The following is a 14,819-nucleotide window of genomic DNA, read 5'->3' as shown; positions in this document are numbered from 1 at the left end:
CAACTAGTTTCATTGTTCCCAGCCGTGATATTTTACAGAGGGAACTTTATAAAGAGATTACATTTATTCAAAACACCCTAGCTACTCTGTACTGCTGCAAAATATGCTGTTAAATGTTCTGGTCTACTGTCGACAATTTCCCAGGAGCAGTGGTCTAAGACAGGCATTTTCAAAGTGGGGTGGCGACCCGCGGGTGGGTCACGGGCGGATCGAGGAGCTGTCCGATGCAGCGTTCCCAATCGCATGAATTCACGCGCAACAGCCGGATTTTAACAATGCCGGCTGCAAGCAGCTTTGAAAACGACAGCCATGACGAGATAAAGAAAAATGCGGGTGCACTGCAGATGCGTGCCCACTCATCGGTGCGCATGTGCAGAACCAAGCGAGAAGCACCGCCTCCTCCTGACGTCAGCGTGCTGACCCAGGAGATTTTTAAAAAAAATTCAATGCAATCTTCCTGCCTGAAGTGAGGCAGAGAGCAGGTCAAGTGCCCTGAATGCTGACATCATGTGCTTTGGGCCTGATTGCAAATCCTCCATTTTGTCAGCAGCAACAAGTAAATGAGGACCAAGCAGACTCACCTCTCGCATTAAAGATAAGGGAAAATGGTGAGTCGCAAATGGCGGCGGCGTGGGCCGCAAAGGTCGGCCCGTGTGAGTCGCGAAGGTCGGCCAGCGTGGGTCGCGAAGGTCGGCCAGCGTGGGCCGCGAAGGTCGGCCAGCGTGGGCCGCGAAGGTTGGCCAGCGTGGGCCGCGAAGGTTGGCCGGAGTGGGTCCCGAAAGTTGGCCGGTTGGTAAAAATGGGTCCCGGAAAAAATGTTTTGAGTAACATTAGTCTAAGACACTCCTGTATTCAGTCCAAGGATTCTACTTCTGTTGCAATTGACACCTACTGTCCCATATCTACTGGTATGGTAGTGCAATCTGGGGTGTAACAACAGCACCCTCTTGGGAGCCAAACCAGATATTCACATCTTTCACATTAATACTTCAATTCCTCTGACAGCGGATCGAGCAAACAGGTAATGAGGTAAGGCTGTGTACAAATCATTAAATTGCCTTATTCCACATTATGAACAAACAGAGCTGCAGTTATGATTAAACTAATATGATTTCAATCAGTACAGTTTATCCTTGCGTGGTAAGACAAAATAAAGAATGTATCTGACTTCCCAAATCAATGAGTCATTTCACTTGTTGTCCACAAGATGACCTCCAGAATTTACATGGTTAGCACTATGTGAAAGGCATCACATATTTCTATTATAAAAGCCTTCACAGCATTCGGTTTTCAAACTCAAAGACATTGGGCGGGATTCTCCGGCCTCGCAGCCGCATGTTTCTCAGTGGCGGGAGGTTCCTCATTGTTTGCTGGTGGCAGGATCGTGCGCTCTCGCCGCTGTCAAGGGGAATTCCCACTGAAGGACGAGAGAATCCCGCACCATCAACGGCCGGTGAATTCCAGCCATGGTCTATGCTGGGATTTTGTGTTTTTGTCTTGCTCGATTCAAAGACAGTCAGCAATAGGCATGAGGTGCTAATTAGCGACAAACTAATAAAACCAGTTTTGCTTCTAACTTCTGGAGATAACATCGTGAGCACCTTTCATCTCAATGCCTTTAAAATGAAGCTTGACAGTAAACTTTACTTTTAAAAAATATTGTTAAGTAACTTTTCCCAATTCTGAGGAGAAATGGTTAAATTCCATGGCAAATGCAGTACATATTTAAAATTCTCCCCAAGCAAGAAACTGAATAAAAATTTGTAAGGTTTCTTCTTTGGATATGAAGCTTGTTCAGAGTTTCCCACTTAACAAGAAACAGAACTGTTGTTCCACAGAATTATCATCAGCAAAGTGAAGGAAAGGGTGGTTGAGAGTGCAATCGAGCAGCGCTTACATAGCAATAACCTGCTCAGTGACACTCAGTTTGTGTTCTGCCAGAGCCACTCAGCTCCTGACCTCATTACAGCCTTCCGTCAAACATGACAAAAAAGCTCAATGTCAGAGGTGAGGGGAGAGTGACTGCCCTTAACATCAAGGCAGCATTTGAAAGAGTATGTCATCAAGGAGTCCTAAAAATCTGGTCAATGGGAATCAAAGGGAAAACTCTCCACTGGTTGGAGTTACACCTCACACTATGAAAGATGGTTGTGGTTGGAGGTCAATCATTTCAGTCCCAGGACACTGCTGCAAGGGTTCCTCAGTGTTAAATGCAAGATAAATGTAAACATCTGGTTCAGAAATGAATATGCATCTCAAGTGAAAACAATTTTGAAGGTAATTACAGCTAAAAGATAACCTATATTTATCTTACAAGGTTAAAGATTGAGGTGTGAAGGCTTTAAAAATGGATGACCCATTTTTAAGCTTGGAATGGAACCAAATGGTCTTCCCCAACTCAAATAATCCAGTTGTAAACAACAGAGATCCTTAACGGGGCCAATAATTCTGGGAGAGGGTTTTTAAAACCCCATTAGACACATAAAGTTTTCATATGGGTTACAAAATCAAAGAGTTGTGGAAAAGGTAAAATAATTCATCTACATCAGTGTTTTTCAAACATTTTTTCCAGGGACACATTATTACCAACTGGCCAACCTTCGGGACCCACACCGGCTGAACTTCCCCACCCACGCTGGTCGACCTTCACGACCCATGTCTGCTGACCTTTGTGACCCACACCAGCCGGCATTCGCGACACACCATTTTCTCTTCCCTTGAATACGAGAGGTGAGCCTGCTTGGTCCTCATTATCTCACTCCAATCAGGTTCACAGGAGGAGAGCGTGGATTTCGTACCTCAAGTTTGTAAACTTTGAGTACCTCCCATGTTGACTGATCACTACAGTAACTCTTCAAGGAGATGAAATCCACCTTGGGATTGACTGGTCACTGATTCGATTCAATGCTTTATAAGGTCAGCAAAAAACTTATAGCCACCCTTCAGTACACAGAGGGCGGCGATGTGATGATTCCCCATGGCCTTCATTAGATCCCTTGCCCAACATGCAGTTCTGTCCATGATTAAACCATTAGGAATATATACTCACTCCAGATCATTGCAGTAATGTTTAGGAATGCAAAACAGATCGAGGTCATCGCCTTGTTCATCATAGGTGATCACCACGCAGTCAGCCGTCGCTGTGCCGCGGTCGCACTTTGACCCCGGGTTTAGGTCCCAGCACTCCCGGGCCGCATGCACACTGATGAGCGGGCACGCAATAACAGTGTGCCCGCAGTTTTTTAGCTTGTTGCGGCCGCTATTTTTAAAGCCGCCCGTAGCCTGCATTGTTAAAATCCGGCTGCTGCAGCTGTTGCGCGTGAATTCCCACGATCGGGAACACCGCGATGGCTGGCTCCGCGACCCTCCTGACACCCGCCCACGACTCTCCCACAGGTCGTGACCCTTCTTTCAAAATGCCTGATCTACATTTATGTTTGATAACAACTGAAGCATGCAACTTTGTTATGGAGATGTGGTGGGCAAATTGGTGTTTCTTGTAAGTTATCCGGGAGTGAGCTCACAGAAAACAGGCAGTTTTGGTTCGGTGTGGACTTTATTGCACTGAGTTGGGAGAGCCAAAGGAGATGAATACTAGTCAGGCCTGCACTTAAGCAGAGAAAATACTAACTTCATCGTTGAATGTGGATGGAGGCTCCAGTTTAGTTTGGAATTCGGAAGAATGAGGGGAGTGGAGGAAGAAACTTGGGATATTTGCCTAGTTTGATGCTAGAGAAAGAACTCTAGTGGCCCTAACAGAGCCTTGTGGCTGAAAGTACTCAGTAGACTTAGTTTGGAAGGCTGTGGAAGGTAGTTGGGCAGGACAAAGAAGTGAGAAGCCCACAGTTGCAAGTCGTCAAGTGAAAGTTGGAGGGTCACTTTGCCAAAAGCTACAGGAAAGACCTTGGGTGACTTTGCGGAGTTGGCACGTACTCCCGTGTCTGTGTCGGTTTCCTCCAACAGTTGAAGATGTGCAGGTTAGGTGGGGTTAAGGGGGGCTTCCGGTGGCGGCAATGCGCAGTTGAGCCGCACATTCGGCGGCTCCTGCAATTAACGGACTTCGGGGCTTTTTTCAGGGCCCCCAACGGAGCTGAGGAGGCAAATCCCGACGGGGGAAGACGCCAGGAGTCGCCCCAGTGGTCCCATGGTCTGGACCAGGAGTGGGGCAGAGAGAAGATCGAGGAAAACACCCAGGAAAAATCGGGGGCAGGAAAACAAAATGGCGGCCGGCGAAAGCTTTGAGGAGCTGAGGAAGTGGCTCCAGGAGCAGCAAGCGACTCTGCTGCGCTGCTTCCAGGAGCTGAAGTTGGAGCTGCTGGAGTCCCTGAAGGTAACCAACAGGGAACTGATGGAGACCCAGACAGCCCAGGGGGCTGCGATCCGGGAGCTGCAGCAGCAGGCCGCCGAAAGGGAGGAAGAGGTCGTGGCCGTGGTGGGAAAGGTGGAGATGCACGAGGCGCTCCATGAAAGATGGCAGAAGCGGTTCGAGGAGCTGGACAACCGGTCGAGGAGGAAGAATTTACGGATCCTGGGCCTCACGGAGGGGCTGGAGGGGTCGGACCTAGCGGCCTATGTGGTGATGATGCTAAACTCGCTGATGGGGGCTGGGTCCTTCCAGGGGCCCCTGGAGTTGGAGGGGGCCCACAGAATTCTGGCTAGGAGGCCCAAGCCGAACGAGCCGCCGCGGGCGGTGTTGGTGAGGTTCCACCGGTTCGTGGATCGTGAGTGTGTGCTCCGGTGGGCCAAGAAGGAGCGGAGCAGTAAATGGGAGAACACGGAGGTGCGGATCTTCCAGGACTGGAGTGCGGAAGTGGCGAGGCGGAGGGCCGGGTTTAACCGGACGAAGGCGGTGCTCCACAGACGGAAGGTGAAGTTTGGAATGTTGCAGCCGGCGCGTCTCTGGGTCACCTATAAGGATCGACACCACTATTTTGAGTCCCCGGAGGCGTGGGCCTTCGTGTAAGCCGAGAAACTGGACTCAAACTGAGGGTCCCCCTGATGGGGGATGCTGTATAATACTGTATTTATTTATACTGTATGTGTATCTGCTGGGTTTAGGGTAAGATGTGGGGTGGCTTTAGGGTGGGTGGGGTGATGTCGTACGGGTTTTTTCTTTATGGGTTTTCAAGCAGGGGTTGGGTGGACGGGTTCGGGCAGAGGGGTAAACGGGGTGTTCGGGGAGCTGGTGGGGGAGACTGACAATGGGAGTGGCCCTGGAGGAGGCGGGGCCCGGCTTTCTGCGGGGTTCCCGCGCTGTGAGAGGGAGGGGGCGTGTTTTCTTTTCCCGCGCAGGAGCGGGGGGATGGTGGACTCGTTGACGGGCACAATGGAGGAGGGGCAGTCCCACGTTGGGAGGAGCCGAAAGTAGGGCAGGAGCCGCCGGGGTCAGCAGAAGTTAGCTGGCTCACGGGAGTGCTGTAGAGGGGGGGGCGCGGCTAGGAGGGGTCCTAGCCTGGGGGGGGGGGGGGGGGGGGGGGGGGGGGGGGGTACCGGGTTGCTGCTGAAACAGTCAGGAAGGAGCTGGAGGATGCAGGGGGTGCTGGAGGGGGGGAGTTGCCGCCGTGGGAAACTGGCAGAGCGTGGGACGCTGGCCGGGGGTGGGCAAGGGATGGGGTATGGCTAATCGGCAGGGGAAGGGGGCAGGGAGCCCTCAGAGCCGGCTGATAACCTGGAATGTGAGGGGGCTGAATGGGACGGTCAAAAGGGCCCGAGTATTTGCGCACCTGAAGGGACTGAAGGCGGATGTGGCCATGCTCCAGGAGACACACCTGAGAGTGGTGGACCAGGTCCGGCTGAGGAAGGAGTGGGAGGTCGGCGGCGGCTAAGGTGTTGAGGGGATTCATGGACCAGATGGGGGGGTGGACCCTTGGAGGTTTGCGAGGCCAAGGGCCAGTGAATACTCGTTTTTCTCACATGTACATAAGGCCTACTCGAGGATTGATTTTTTTGTCCTGAGCAGGGGGCTGGTGTCGAGGGTGGAGGAAGTGGAATACTCCGCCATTGCCATTTCGGATCATGCCCCGCACTGGACGGACCTCGGGCTGGGGGAAGAGAGGGACCAACGTCCGCTCTGGCGCATGGAGGTGGGGCTGCTGGCAGATGAGGATGAAGCCGGAAGGGTCCGGGGTGTATCGAGAGATACCTCGAGGCCAATGATAACGGGGAGGTCTTCAGGGACGTCTATGGGGAATTGTACTGGTCTGAACCCCCGGTGGAGGGGGGTGGAATGGGGCGCTTCTTGGACAAGTTGCGATTCCCGAGGGTGGAAGAGGAGCAGGTGGAGGGACTAGGGGCGCCGATCGAGCTGGAGGAGGTGGTCAAAGGGATAGGGAGTATGCAGTCGGGGAAGGCGCTGGGGCCGGACGGATTTCCGGGTGAATTCTATAAAAAGTATTTGGACCTGTTGGGCCCTCTGTTGGTCCGGACCTTTAACGAGGCAAGGGGGGGCGGGGGGGCTCTGCCCCCAACTATGTCACGGGCGCTGATTTCCTTGATCCTGAAGCGGGACAAGGACCCTATGCAGTGTGGGTCATATAGGCTGATTTCGCTGCTGAACGCCGACGCTAAGCTGCTGGCAAAGATCCTGGCCACTAGAATAGAGGATTGTGTGCCTGGGGTCATACATGAGGACCAGACGGGGTTTGTGAAGGGAAGGCAGCTGAACACAAACGTACGAAGGCTCCTCAACGTCATTATAATGCCGGCTGTGGAAGGGGAGGCAGAGATAGTGGTGGCATTAGACGCGGAGAAGGCCTTCGATAGGGTTGAGTGGGAGTACTTGTGGGAGGTGTTGGAGAGGTTTGGGTTTGGGGAGGGGTTTATCCGGTGGGTGAGGCTGCTCTACGAGGCCCCGATGGCAAGTGTAGCCACAAATAGGAGGAGGTCGGAGTACTTTTGGCTGTATCGGGGGACGAGACAGGGGTGCCCCCTGTCCCCCTTGCTCTTCGCATTGGCGATTGAGCCCCTGGCCATGGCACTGAGGGAGTCAGGGAACTGGAGGGGCCTGGTGCGGGGTGGGGAGGAGCATCGAGTGTTGCTGTACACGGACGACCTGTTGCTGTATGTGGCGGACCCGGTGGGGGGGATGCCGGAGGTGATGAGGATTCTTAGTAATTCGGGGGTTTCTCGGGGTATAAGTTGAACCTGGGCAAGAGTGAGGTGTTTGTGGTGCATCCGGGGGATCAAGAGGAAGGGATTGGTAGGCTCCCATTGAAGCAGGCAGGGAAGAGCTTCAGGTACCTAGGGGTCCAGGTGGCGGGGAGCTGGGGGGCCCTGCACAAACTCAACCTCACAAGATTGGTGGAGCAGATGGAGGAGGAGTTTAAGAGATGGGATATGTTACCGCTGTCACTGGCGGGGAGGGTGCAGTCCGTCAAGATGACGGTGCTCCCGAGGTTTTTGTTCCTGTTCCAGTGCCTCCCCATCCTTATCCCGAAGGCCTTTTTTAGGAGGGTCAACAGGAGTATCACGGGATTTGTGTGGGCGCATGGGACTCCGAGGGTTCGAAGAGTGTTCCTGGAACGAGGCAGGGATAGGGGGGGGCTGGCGTTGCCCAACCTCTGTGGGTTCTACTGGGCGGCCAACGCAGCGATGGTGCGTATGTGGGTAATGGACGAGGAAGGGGAAGCGTGGAAGAGGATGGAGGCAGCGTCTTGTGTGGGCACGAGCCTGGAAGCACTAGTAACGGCGCCGTTGCCGCTCCCTCCAACGAGGTATACCACGAGCCCGGTGGTGGCGGCTACCCTCAAAATTTGTGGGCAATGGAGACGGCACAGGGGAGAAATGGGGGGCTAGATGGAGGCCCCGATACGGGGGAACCATCGGTTCGTCCCAGGGAGCATTGATGGTGGATTTCTGGGCTGGCACAGGGCAGGGGTTAGGAGGTTGAGGGACCTGTTTGTGGAGGGGAGGTTCGCGAGCTTGGGGGAGTTAGAGGGGAAGTTTGGGCTCCCCCCGGGGAACATGTTTCGGTACATGCAGGTTAGGGCGTTTGCCAGGCGGCAGATGGAGGGGTTCCCCTTGTTGCCCCCACGTGGGGTACGGGACAGGGTGCTCTCGGGGGTGTGGGTTGGAGGAGGGAGGATTTCGGACATATACCGGGTAATGCAGGAGGTAGACGAGGCCTCGGTGGAGGAACTGAAGGGTAAATGGGAAGAGGAGCTGGGTGAGGAGATTGAGGAGGGGACGTGGGCGGATGCCCTGGAGAGAGTGAATTCCTCCTCTTCCTGTGCGAGGCTTAGCCTCATACAGTTCAAGGTTCTGCATAGGGCCCACATGACTGGGTCGAGGATGAGCAGGTTTTTCGGGGGCGAGGACAGGTGTGCTAGGTGCTCGGGGAGCCCAGCGAACCACGCCCATATGTTTGGGTGTGCCCAGCGTTGGGGGAGTTTTGGAAGGGGGTAGCAAGGACGGTGTCGAGGGTGGTGGGATCCAGGGTCGAGCCAGGCTGGGGACTCGCAATTTTTGGGGTTGCAGTGGAGCTGGGAGTGCAGGAGGTGATAGAGGCCGGTGTTCTGGCCTTTGCGTCCCTAGTAGCCCGGCGGAGGATCTTGCTCCAATGGAAGGATGCGAGGCCCCCAAGCATGGAGGCCTGGATCTCTGATATGACGGGGTTCATTAAATTGGAGAGGGTGAAATTTGCCCTGAGGGGATCAGTACAAGGGTTTTTCAGGCGGTGGCAGCCTTTTCTGGACTTCCTGGCGGAAAGGTAGGGAAATAGGCCGATAGCAGCAGCAGCCCGGGGGGGAGGGAGAACTGTGCACATGGGTTTGTGGAGGGTGCTATCTCTCTCTTTTTTGTTTTTTTCTGTTTTCGTTTTCTTTGTTTTTGTTCTTTCCTTTTGTTTGAAGTTGCTCTTGAAGCTGGGGGGGGGGGGGGGGGGGGGGGGGGTATTGTTCATGGGGTGTTACCGCGGTTGTATATTAATAGAGTTAAGATGTTATATTTTGTATTTTGTAAAAATTTCAATAAAAATTATTTTTTTTTTTAAAAGGTGGGGTTATGGGCCGAGGTAGCTCTTTCAGAGGGTGAGTGGCGTCTCGATGGGCCGAATTGCCTCCTTCTGCACTGTAGGAGTTTTATGGTTCTATTGTATAATGGACTCTTGGGGATGTGGTGTGGTAGGCATCAAAATATATAACTTGAGTTCATGGCACAAGCAGTTATAAACGATGGGGTGGGATTCTTAGGCTGTGCCTGCCCACTGACCGGAAATTCCTGCGCAAGGTCAATGGACCTTTACATGATCCGCATCCCGTTCATGGCGATCTTGCGGCAGATGCGGCCGAAGAATCCAGCCCATAGTGTTAAGTTAGTAGTGCTAGCTTTGTTTAATTCTTTTTGTATATAATAAAGTTTGTTTTGCATAAAATGTGAAATCTTGTAATGTAGTCTAAAGTTAATCACAGGGTGTTCGGATTTTTCTTTAAACATTAATGGCCTCCAACAGGATTGTAACATTATTATTTCTCAAAAGTGAGCTGAATGTCCTTGACATACACAAGACCATTTGAACAGTTTGCGTGGCAAAGTATTGCATCCATCAACATTTAGTGACATTATTGAGGTATTGGAGGTTTCTGCAGAGGACTGCACAATGGCTATCTGAAACACAATGATCTTCACAGTAATTATGTTTACTGATGCAAGTTATTTGCTTTCAAGAATATAAAAAAGGTACAATGAAAATGTTTACAGCACAGCAGACAATATTTTAATGTAGCCAGAATTCAAAAACAGTTTGTTCCAGCCACAGAGACAATTTGTGAAATGTTCCCAAGTATGATAATTCCACAGTTTAATTTGTGTTGTGCTTTAGCAGTATTCAGTCATTCACTTTTTGTTTTGTAAGCATCGCTAATGTCTATTAAACATTACAGCACTTTGCTCAGTTGTGAAATATTTTGTCACTCCAGGCATTCGTGACATTCGTGAATTTGGAACATTTAGCATATGTGAATGAACTGTCAGAATAAATCATCACTGCCACCTACAAATCATAAGCACCGAGGTCCATTTCAATTTAATTTATAAAATGGAATAAAATAATTGAGTAGCTTGATAACAAATCTTTTATATAAAGGATTAAAGCCGTACCATCTCTATATATTTTTAGATAGTCTTACCTCGCTTCTGGCAGAAGAAAGCAGTACTCATGGGGAGTTGTTGTTTCAGGAAAGTTTGAAAGAATAGCCAATCGATGAGGCAGCAGATCTGACCCATGGTAGGTAAATAGAATCTCCAAAGCTTGAATATTGCTCTCCTATATAACATTTTTTAAAAGCCTTGATTATCAACACAGTCATACAACATCAAAGCATTCTTACCTTGTTTAACCACATTAATATGTGCCAATATGTTAGTAAAGCAATTATCCACATGCAACAAACATCAATTTTTAAATTACGCACCCAAAACCTGCATTTATATAACATCCTTGACAACCACTGGACCTCTCAAAGGTCTCGACAGCCAATGAAGCATTTTTGAAGTATACTCGCTGCTGTGACACAGGAAACGCAATAGCCAATTTGCGCACATAAGCTATCACAAACAGAAATGTGATAAAAAGCAGATAGCCGCCTTGCACTTGTTCAAAATAATGCCATGGGATCTTTTACATAAACCCAAGAGGGAAGACATGGACTTGGTTTAATGTCTCATCCGTAAGTGACACCTCCAGCATTCTCTGTATTGCACTGAAGTGTTGGTCATGATGTTTGCACTCAAGTCCTAGAGTGGAACTTGAACCCACAATCTTCTGATTCAGTGACAACTGAGCCACGCCTGACACAACCACCAAATGTGCAGTAATTTATCAGAATTTCTTTTCAGATCTGAAGTTAAAAATTAGTTGGCTTAATTTTGCATTTGCTTTCCACCATTTTCTATATATATAAAGCCTACTTTAATAAAGCCGACATTTAGTTTGTATTCATCAGAGAACAAAGTGGAATGAAAATTACTTCATCTACTGAGGGAGGGAAAATGGCAGAACTTTTGTTTCTATGTGATTAGGAACTCTGGGAGCAGTAATCACTGTGTATACAAGGACATGAATATTCCCACAACTTCATGTTTCCTGACACCAAACAAAGCCCTCCTTGTATTTGTAATTGAATTTCAATTTCTATTCAGAGAAACTGGACATTTACTTCGGCAATTTACCCAGTCATATAATTATTTTATCAGAAAACATTTGGTCAACATTCTTTACAATAGCTGATAATTCTAGAAGAAAAATTTAGACCTTTGAAAGCAGTACAATTAGGAGACTAAAATGCATTTACAAGACAATTAACTTCTGCGATCTTATACACACTTATTGCCAGAGGAAAGTGTAATACTTTTGCTTCGATTAAATCTTCTTTTATTTATCATTATGCAAATATAATGCAAGGGAATGGGACAAATACAGCAGGACACAATTACAATATGACTCAAAGGTAACGTTTATTGAAAGATCTACAGCATTTGAAAATATAGGTTCCTTACTAGATATGCATTGTTAGGATGTGGTCTTCGAAATAGAAAGGTGGGAGGAAGAAGAATTCAGGAAACTTTACAATCACCAGGAAAGTGGTGTTGGGTCTGCGGACTGACAAATCCCTGGGCTCAGATGGGCTTCACCCCAAAGCCTAGTAAGATAGCTGATGCATTGGTTTTAATTTTCCAAAATTCCCTAGATATGAGGAAGGTTCCATTAGATTGGGAAAAAGCAAATGTAACACCTTTATCGAAAAGCGGGGGGAGACAGAAAGCAGGAAACTACAGGCCAGTGAGCCTAACATCTGTCATAGGAAAAATGTTAGAAACCATTATTGGAAAAATGAAAAAGATTACCTTAAACAGTAAGAGATTGCAGAGGGATCTGGGTGTCCTAGTGTGCGAATCACGGAATGCTAGTAAACAGGTACAGCAAGTAATTAGGAAAGCTAATAGCCAGAGTCGAGAGTCACCAGGCTAGCCGGGTGAGCTGGTCTACGGAAGCCTGGTGGGGGGGTGTGTATTTAGTTAGTTTATGGCAGGGGTTAGGTTACAGGGTGTTGTTGCTAAGGAGGGGGGGTAGTTGTTCTGCTGACGAGGGAGGGACTTGGGTGCGAGGTCATGGAGGAGGTCGGAGGTGGGGGCTGCCAGGAGGCGGGCCGGGGAAGCATGACACAGGGACTGGGGGCGGCCCTAAGAAAGGGGATGGCTGACCGGCAGGGGCACGGCGCCCCTCAACCAGGCTGATTACCTGGAACGTTAGAGGGTTAAATAGGCCGGTAGAGAGGGTGTCTGTGTTGTGCATCTGAGGGCGCTGAAGGCGGACATGATAATGCTTCAGGAGACTCATCTGAAAGTAGCTGACCCGGTCAGATTAAGGAAGGACTGGATTAGCCAGGTCTTCCACTCGGGGCTGGATACTAAAACCAGGGGGGTTGCCATTTTGGTCAACAAACGGATGCAATTTTGAGGCGGGCAGCACAATCTCGGATGGGGGTGGCAGATTTGTCATGGTGAGTGGCAAGCTCGAGGGGATGAGGGTAGTTTTGGTCAATGTATATACCCCAAATTGGGACCATGTGGATTTTATAAAGAGACTGCTGGGGAAGATACCTGACCTGGACTCGCACAAGCTGATTATGGGAGGGGATTTTAACACAGTCCTTGACCCCGGCCTAGACTGGTTGTGTTCAAGAATAAGTGGGATACAGACAATGGCGAAAGAACTAAGGGGGTTCATAGAACAAATCCGGGAGGGGGGGGGGTTGATCCGTGGAGGGACAGTCGGCCGACGGGGAGGGAGTTTTCGTTCTATTCACATGTCCATAAGGTGTATCCCCGAATTGATCTTTTGATCATGAGCAGGGATTTGTTAGCGGGGGTGACGGACATAGAATATTCGGCGATCGCTATTTCGGACCATGCCCCGCGCTGGGTTGATCTGCAGGTCTGCAAGGAAAGTTTTCAGCGCCCTCAATGGAGGCTGGTGGTCAGTTTGTTGGTGGACAAGGTGGTGTGAGAGAGGGTGAGGAAATGTATGCAAAACTACCTGCAGGTCAATGACACAGGGGAAGTCTCAGTGGCGGTGCCTTGGGAAGCGCTGAAGGCAGTGGTGAGAGGGGAGCTGATTTTGATCAGAGCACATAGGGACAGAGAGGACGGACAGGGCAGAAATAGACCGACTGGTAAGGGAGATCATACAGATAGACAGGAGATACGCAGAGACCCCGAGGGCAGAGCTACTATTAAGGGAACGACGAAGGCTATAGACTGAATTTGGGGTGTTGTCCACAGGTCAGGCTGTGGAGCAGCTTAGGAAGGCAAGGGGTGCGATTTACGAACATGGGGAGAAAGCCAGTAGAATGCTGGCACAGCAAGTGAGGAAGAGGGAAGCGGCCAGGGAAATAGGGAAGGTCGTCGATGAGGGGAGGGGGAAGAGAGAGAGAGAGAGAGAGAAAGAGAGAGAGAGATTCGGCAGGGCTGAACCAGGTGTTCAGGGACTTCTATAGCAAGCTTTACTCTTCGGAACCCACTGGGTCAAGAGGGGATGAGACTATTTCTGGATGAACTGACCTTCCCAAAAGTGAGCAGGGGATTGGTAGACGGGTTGGGGGCCCCGATCAGGACCGAAGAAATATTGGTGGGCTTGAGGGCCATGCAATCGGGTAAAGCCCGGGACCGGATGGGTATCTGGTGAAGTTTTACAAAAAGTTCTCCGAGTTAGTGGGGCCGGTGCTGGCTAGGGTTTTTAATGAGGCAAGAGACAGAGGGGTGTTACCCCCGACGATGTCACAGACCACCATCTCCCTGATATTGAAACTGGACAAAGACCCGGAGGCATGTGGGTCCTATAGGCCGATCTCTCTGCTCAACGTAGATGTTAAAATTCTGGCCAGGTTCTTGGCGGCTAGGATTGAGGACTGTGTGCCAGACGTCATTATGGAAGATCAAACCGGGTTTGTCAAAGGCAGGCAGCTGGTAGCCAACCTAAGAAGGCTGCTGAAGTAATTATTATGCCCCCGGAGAGTAAGGAGGTAGAGGTAGTTGTGGCAATGGCTGCTGTGGCAATGGCTGCTGAGAAGGCTTTCGACCGGGTTGAGTGGGACTATCTATGGGAGGTGCTGGGACGTTTTGGGTTTGAGGAGGGCTTTATCGCCTGGGTCAGACGGTTGTACCAGGCTCCGGAGGAGAGTGTGAGGATGAACACAACGACCTGCACTTATACATCACGGATCCGGTGGCTGGGATGGATGAAATCATGGGAATCCTGAAGGAATTTGGCCGGTTCTCGGAGTACAAACTGAACATGGCAAAGAGTGAGTTGTTTGTAGTCCAGGCGAGGGGCCAGGAGGGTAGGTTGAGGGGGCTGCCGTTCAGGTTAGTGGGGGATAGCTTTTGATACCTAGGATTACAGGTGGCGCGGGACTGGGGCCGTCTGCACAAATTGAACTTATCTCGGTTGGTTGAGCAAATGAGGACTGAGTTCCGGAGGTGGAGTGTGCTCCCACTGACGCTACCAGGGAGAGTGCAGACGGTTAAAATGATGATCCTCCCGAAATTCCTGTTCCTTTTTCAGTGTCTCCCCCTTTTCATTCCGCGGTCTTTTTTCAAGAAGGTTAATAAAGTGATTATGGGATTTGTGTGGGCGGGAAAGTCCCCGCGGGTGAAGAGGGAAGATGCTCGAGAGGGACCGAGGGGAAGGGGGCTGGCGCTGCCAAACTTCAGTATTTACTACTGGTCAGACAACATAGCTATGATAAGGAAGTGGATGGTGGGTGCTGGGTCGGTTTAGGGGCAGATGGAGGCTGCTTCGTGCAGGGGGACCAGTTTGGCAG

At 50.3% G+C, this 14,819-nt stretch overlaps 1 protein-coding gene across 2 annotated transcripts in view; it reads right to left on the bottom strand.

Annotated features, from left to right (window-relative positions):
- The window catches only part of nbas (NBAS subunit of NRZ tethering complex), a 339,860-nt gene that overhangs the window by 250,331 nt on the left and 74,710 nt on the right, over nucleotides 1-14,819 (bottom strand). For both annotated transcript variants that reach the window (XM_038800239.1, XM_038800240.1), the window contains exon 21: nucleotides 10,125-10,261. In XM_038800239.1, coding sequence (XP_038656167.1) covers nucleotides 10,125-10,261 — 137 coding nt within the window. The remainder of the gene's footprint in view (nucleotides 1-10,124; nucleotides 10,262-14,819) is intronic.

The sequence above is a fragment of the Scyliorhinus canicula genome, chromosome 6 (assembly GCF_902713615.1).
Source record: "Scyliorhinus canicula chromosome 6, sScyCan1.1, whole genome shotgun sequence".
Classification (NCBI taxonomy): Eukaryota; Metazoa; Chordata; class Chondrichthyes; order Carcharhiniformes; family Scyliorhinidae; genus Scyliorhinus; species Scyliorhinus canicula.
This window is presented reverse-complemented; position numbering and strand designations above follow the sequence as displayed.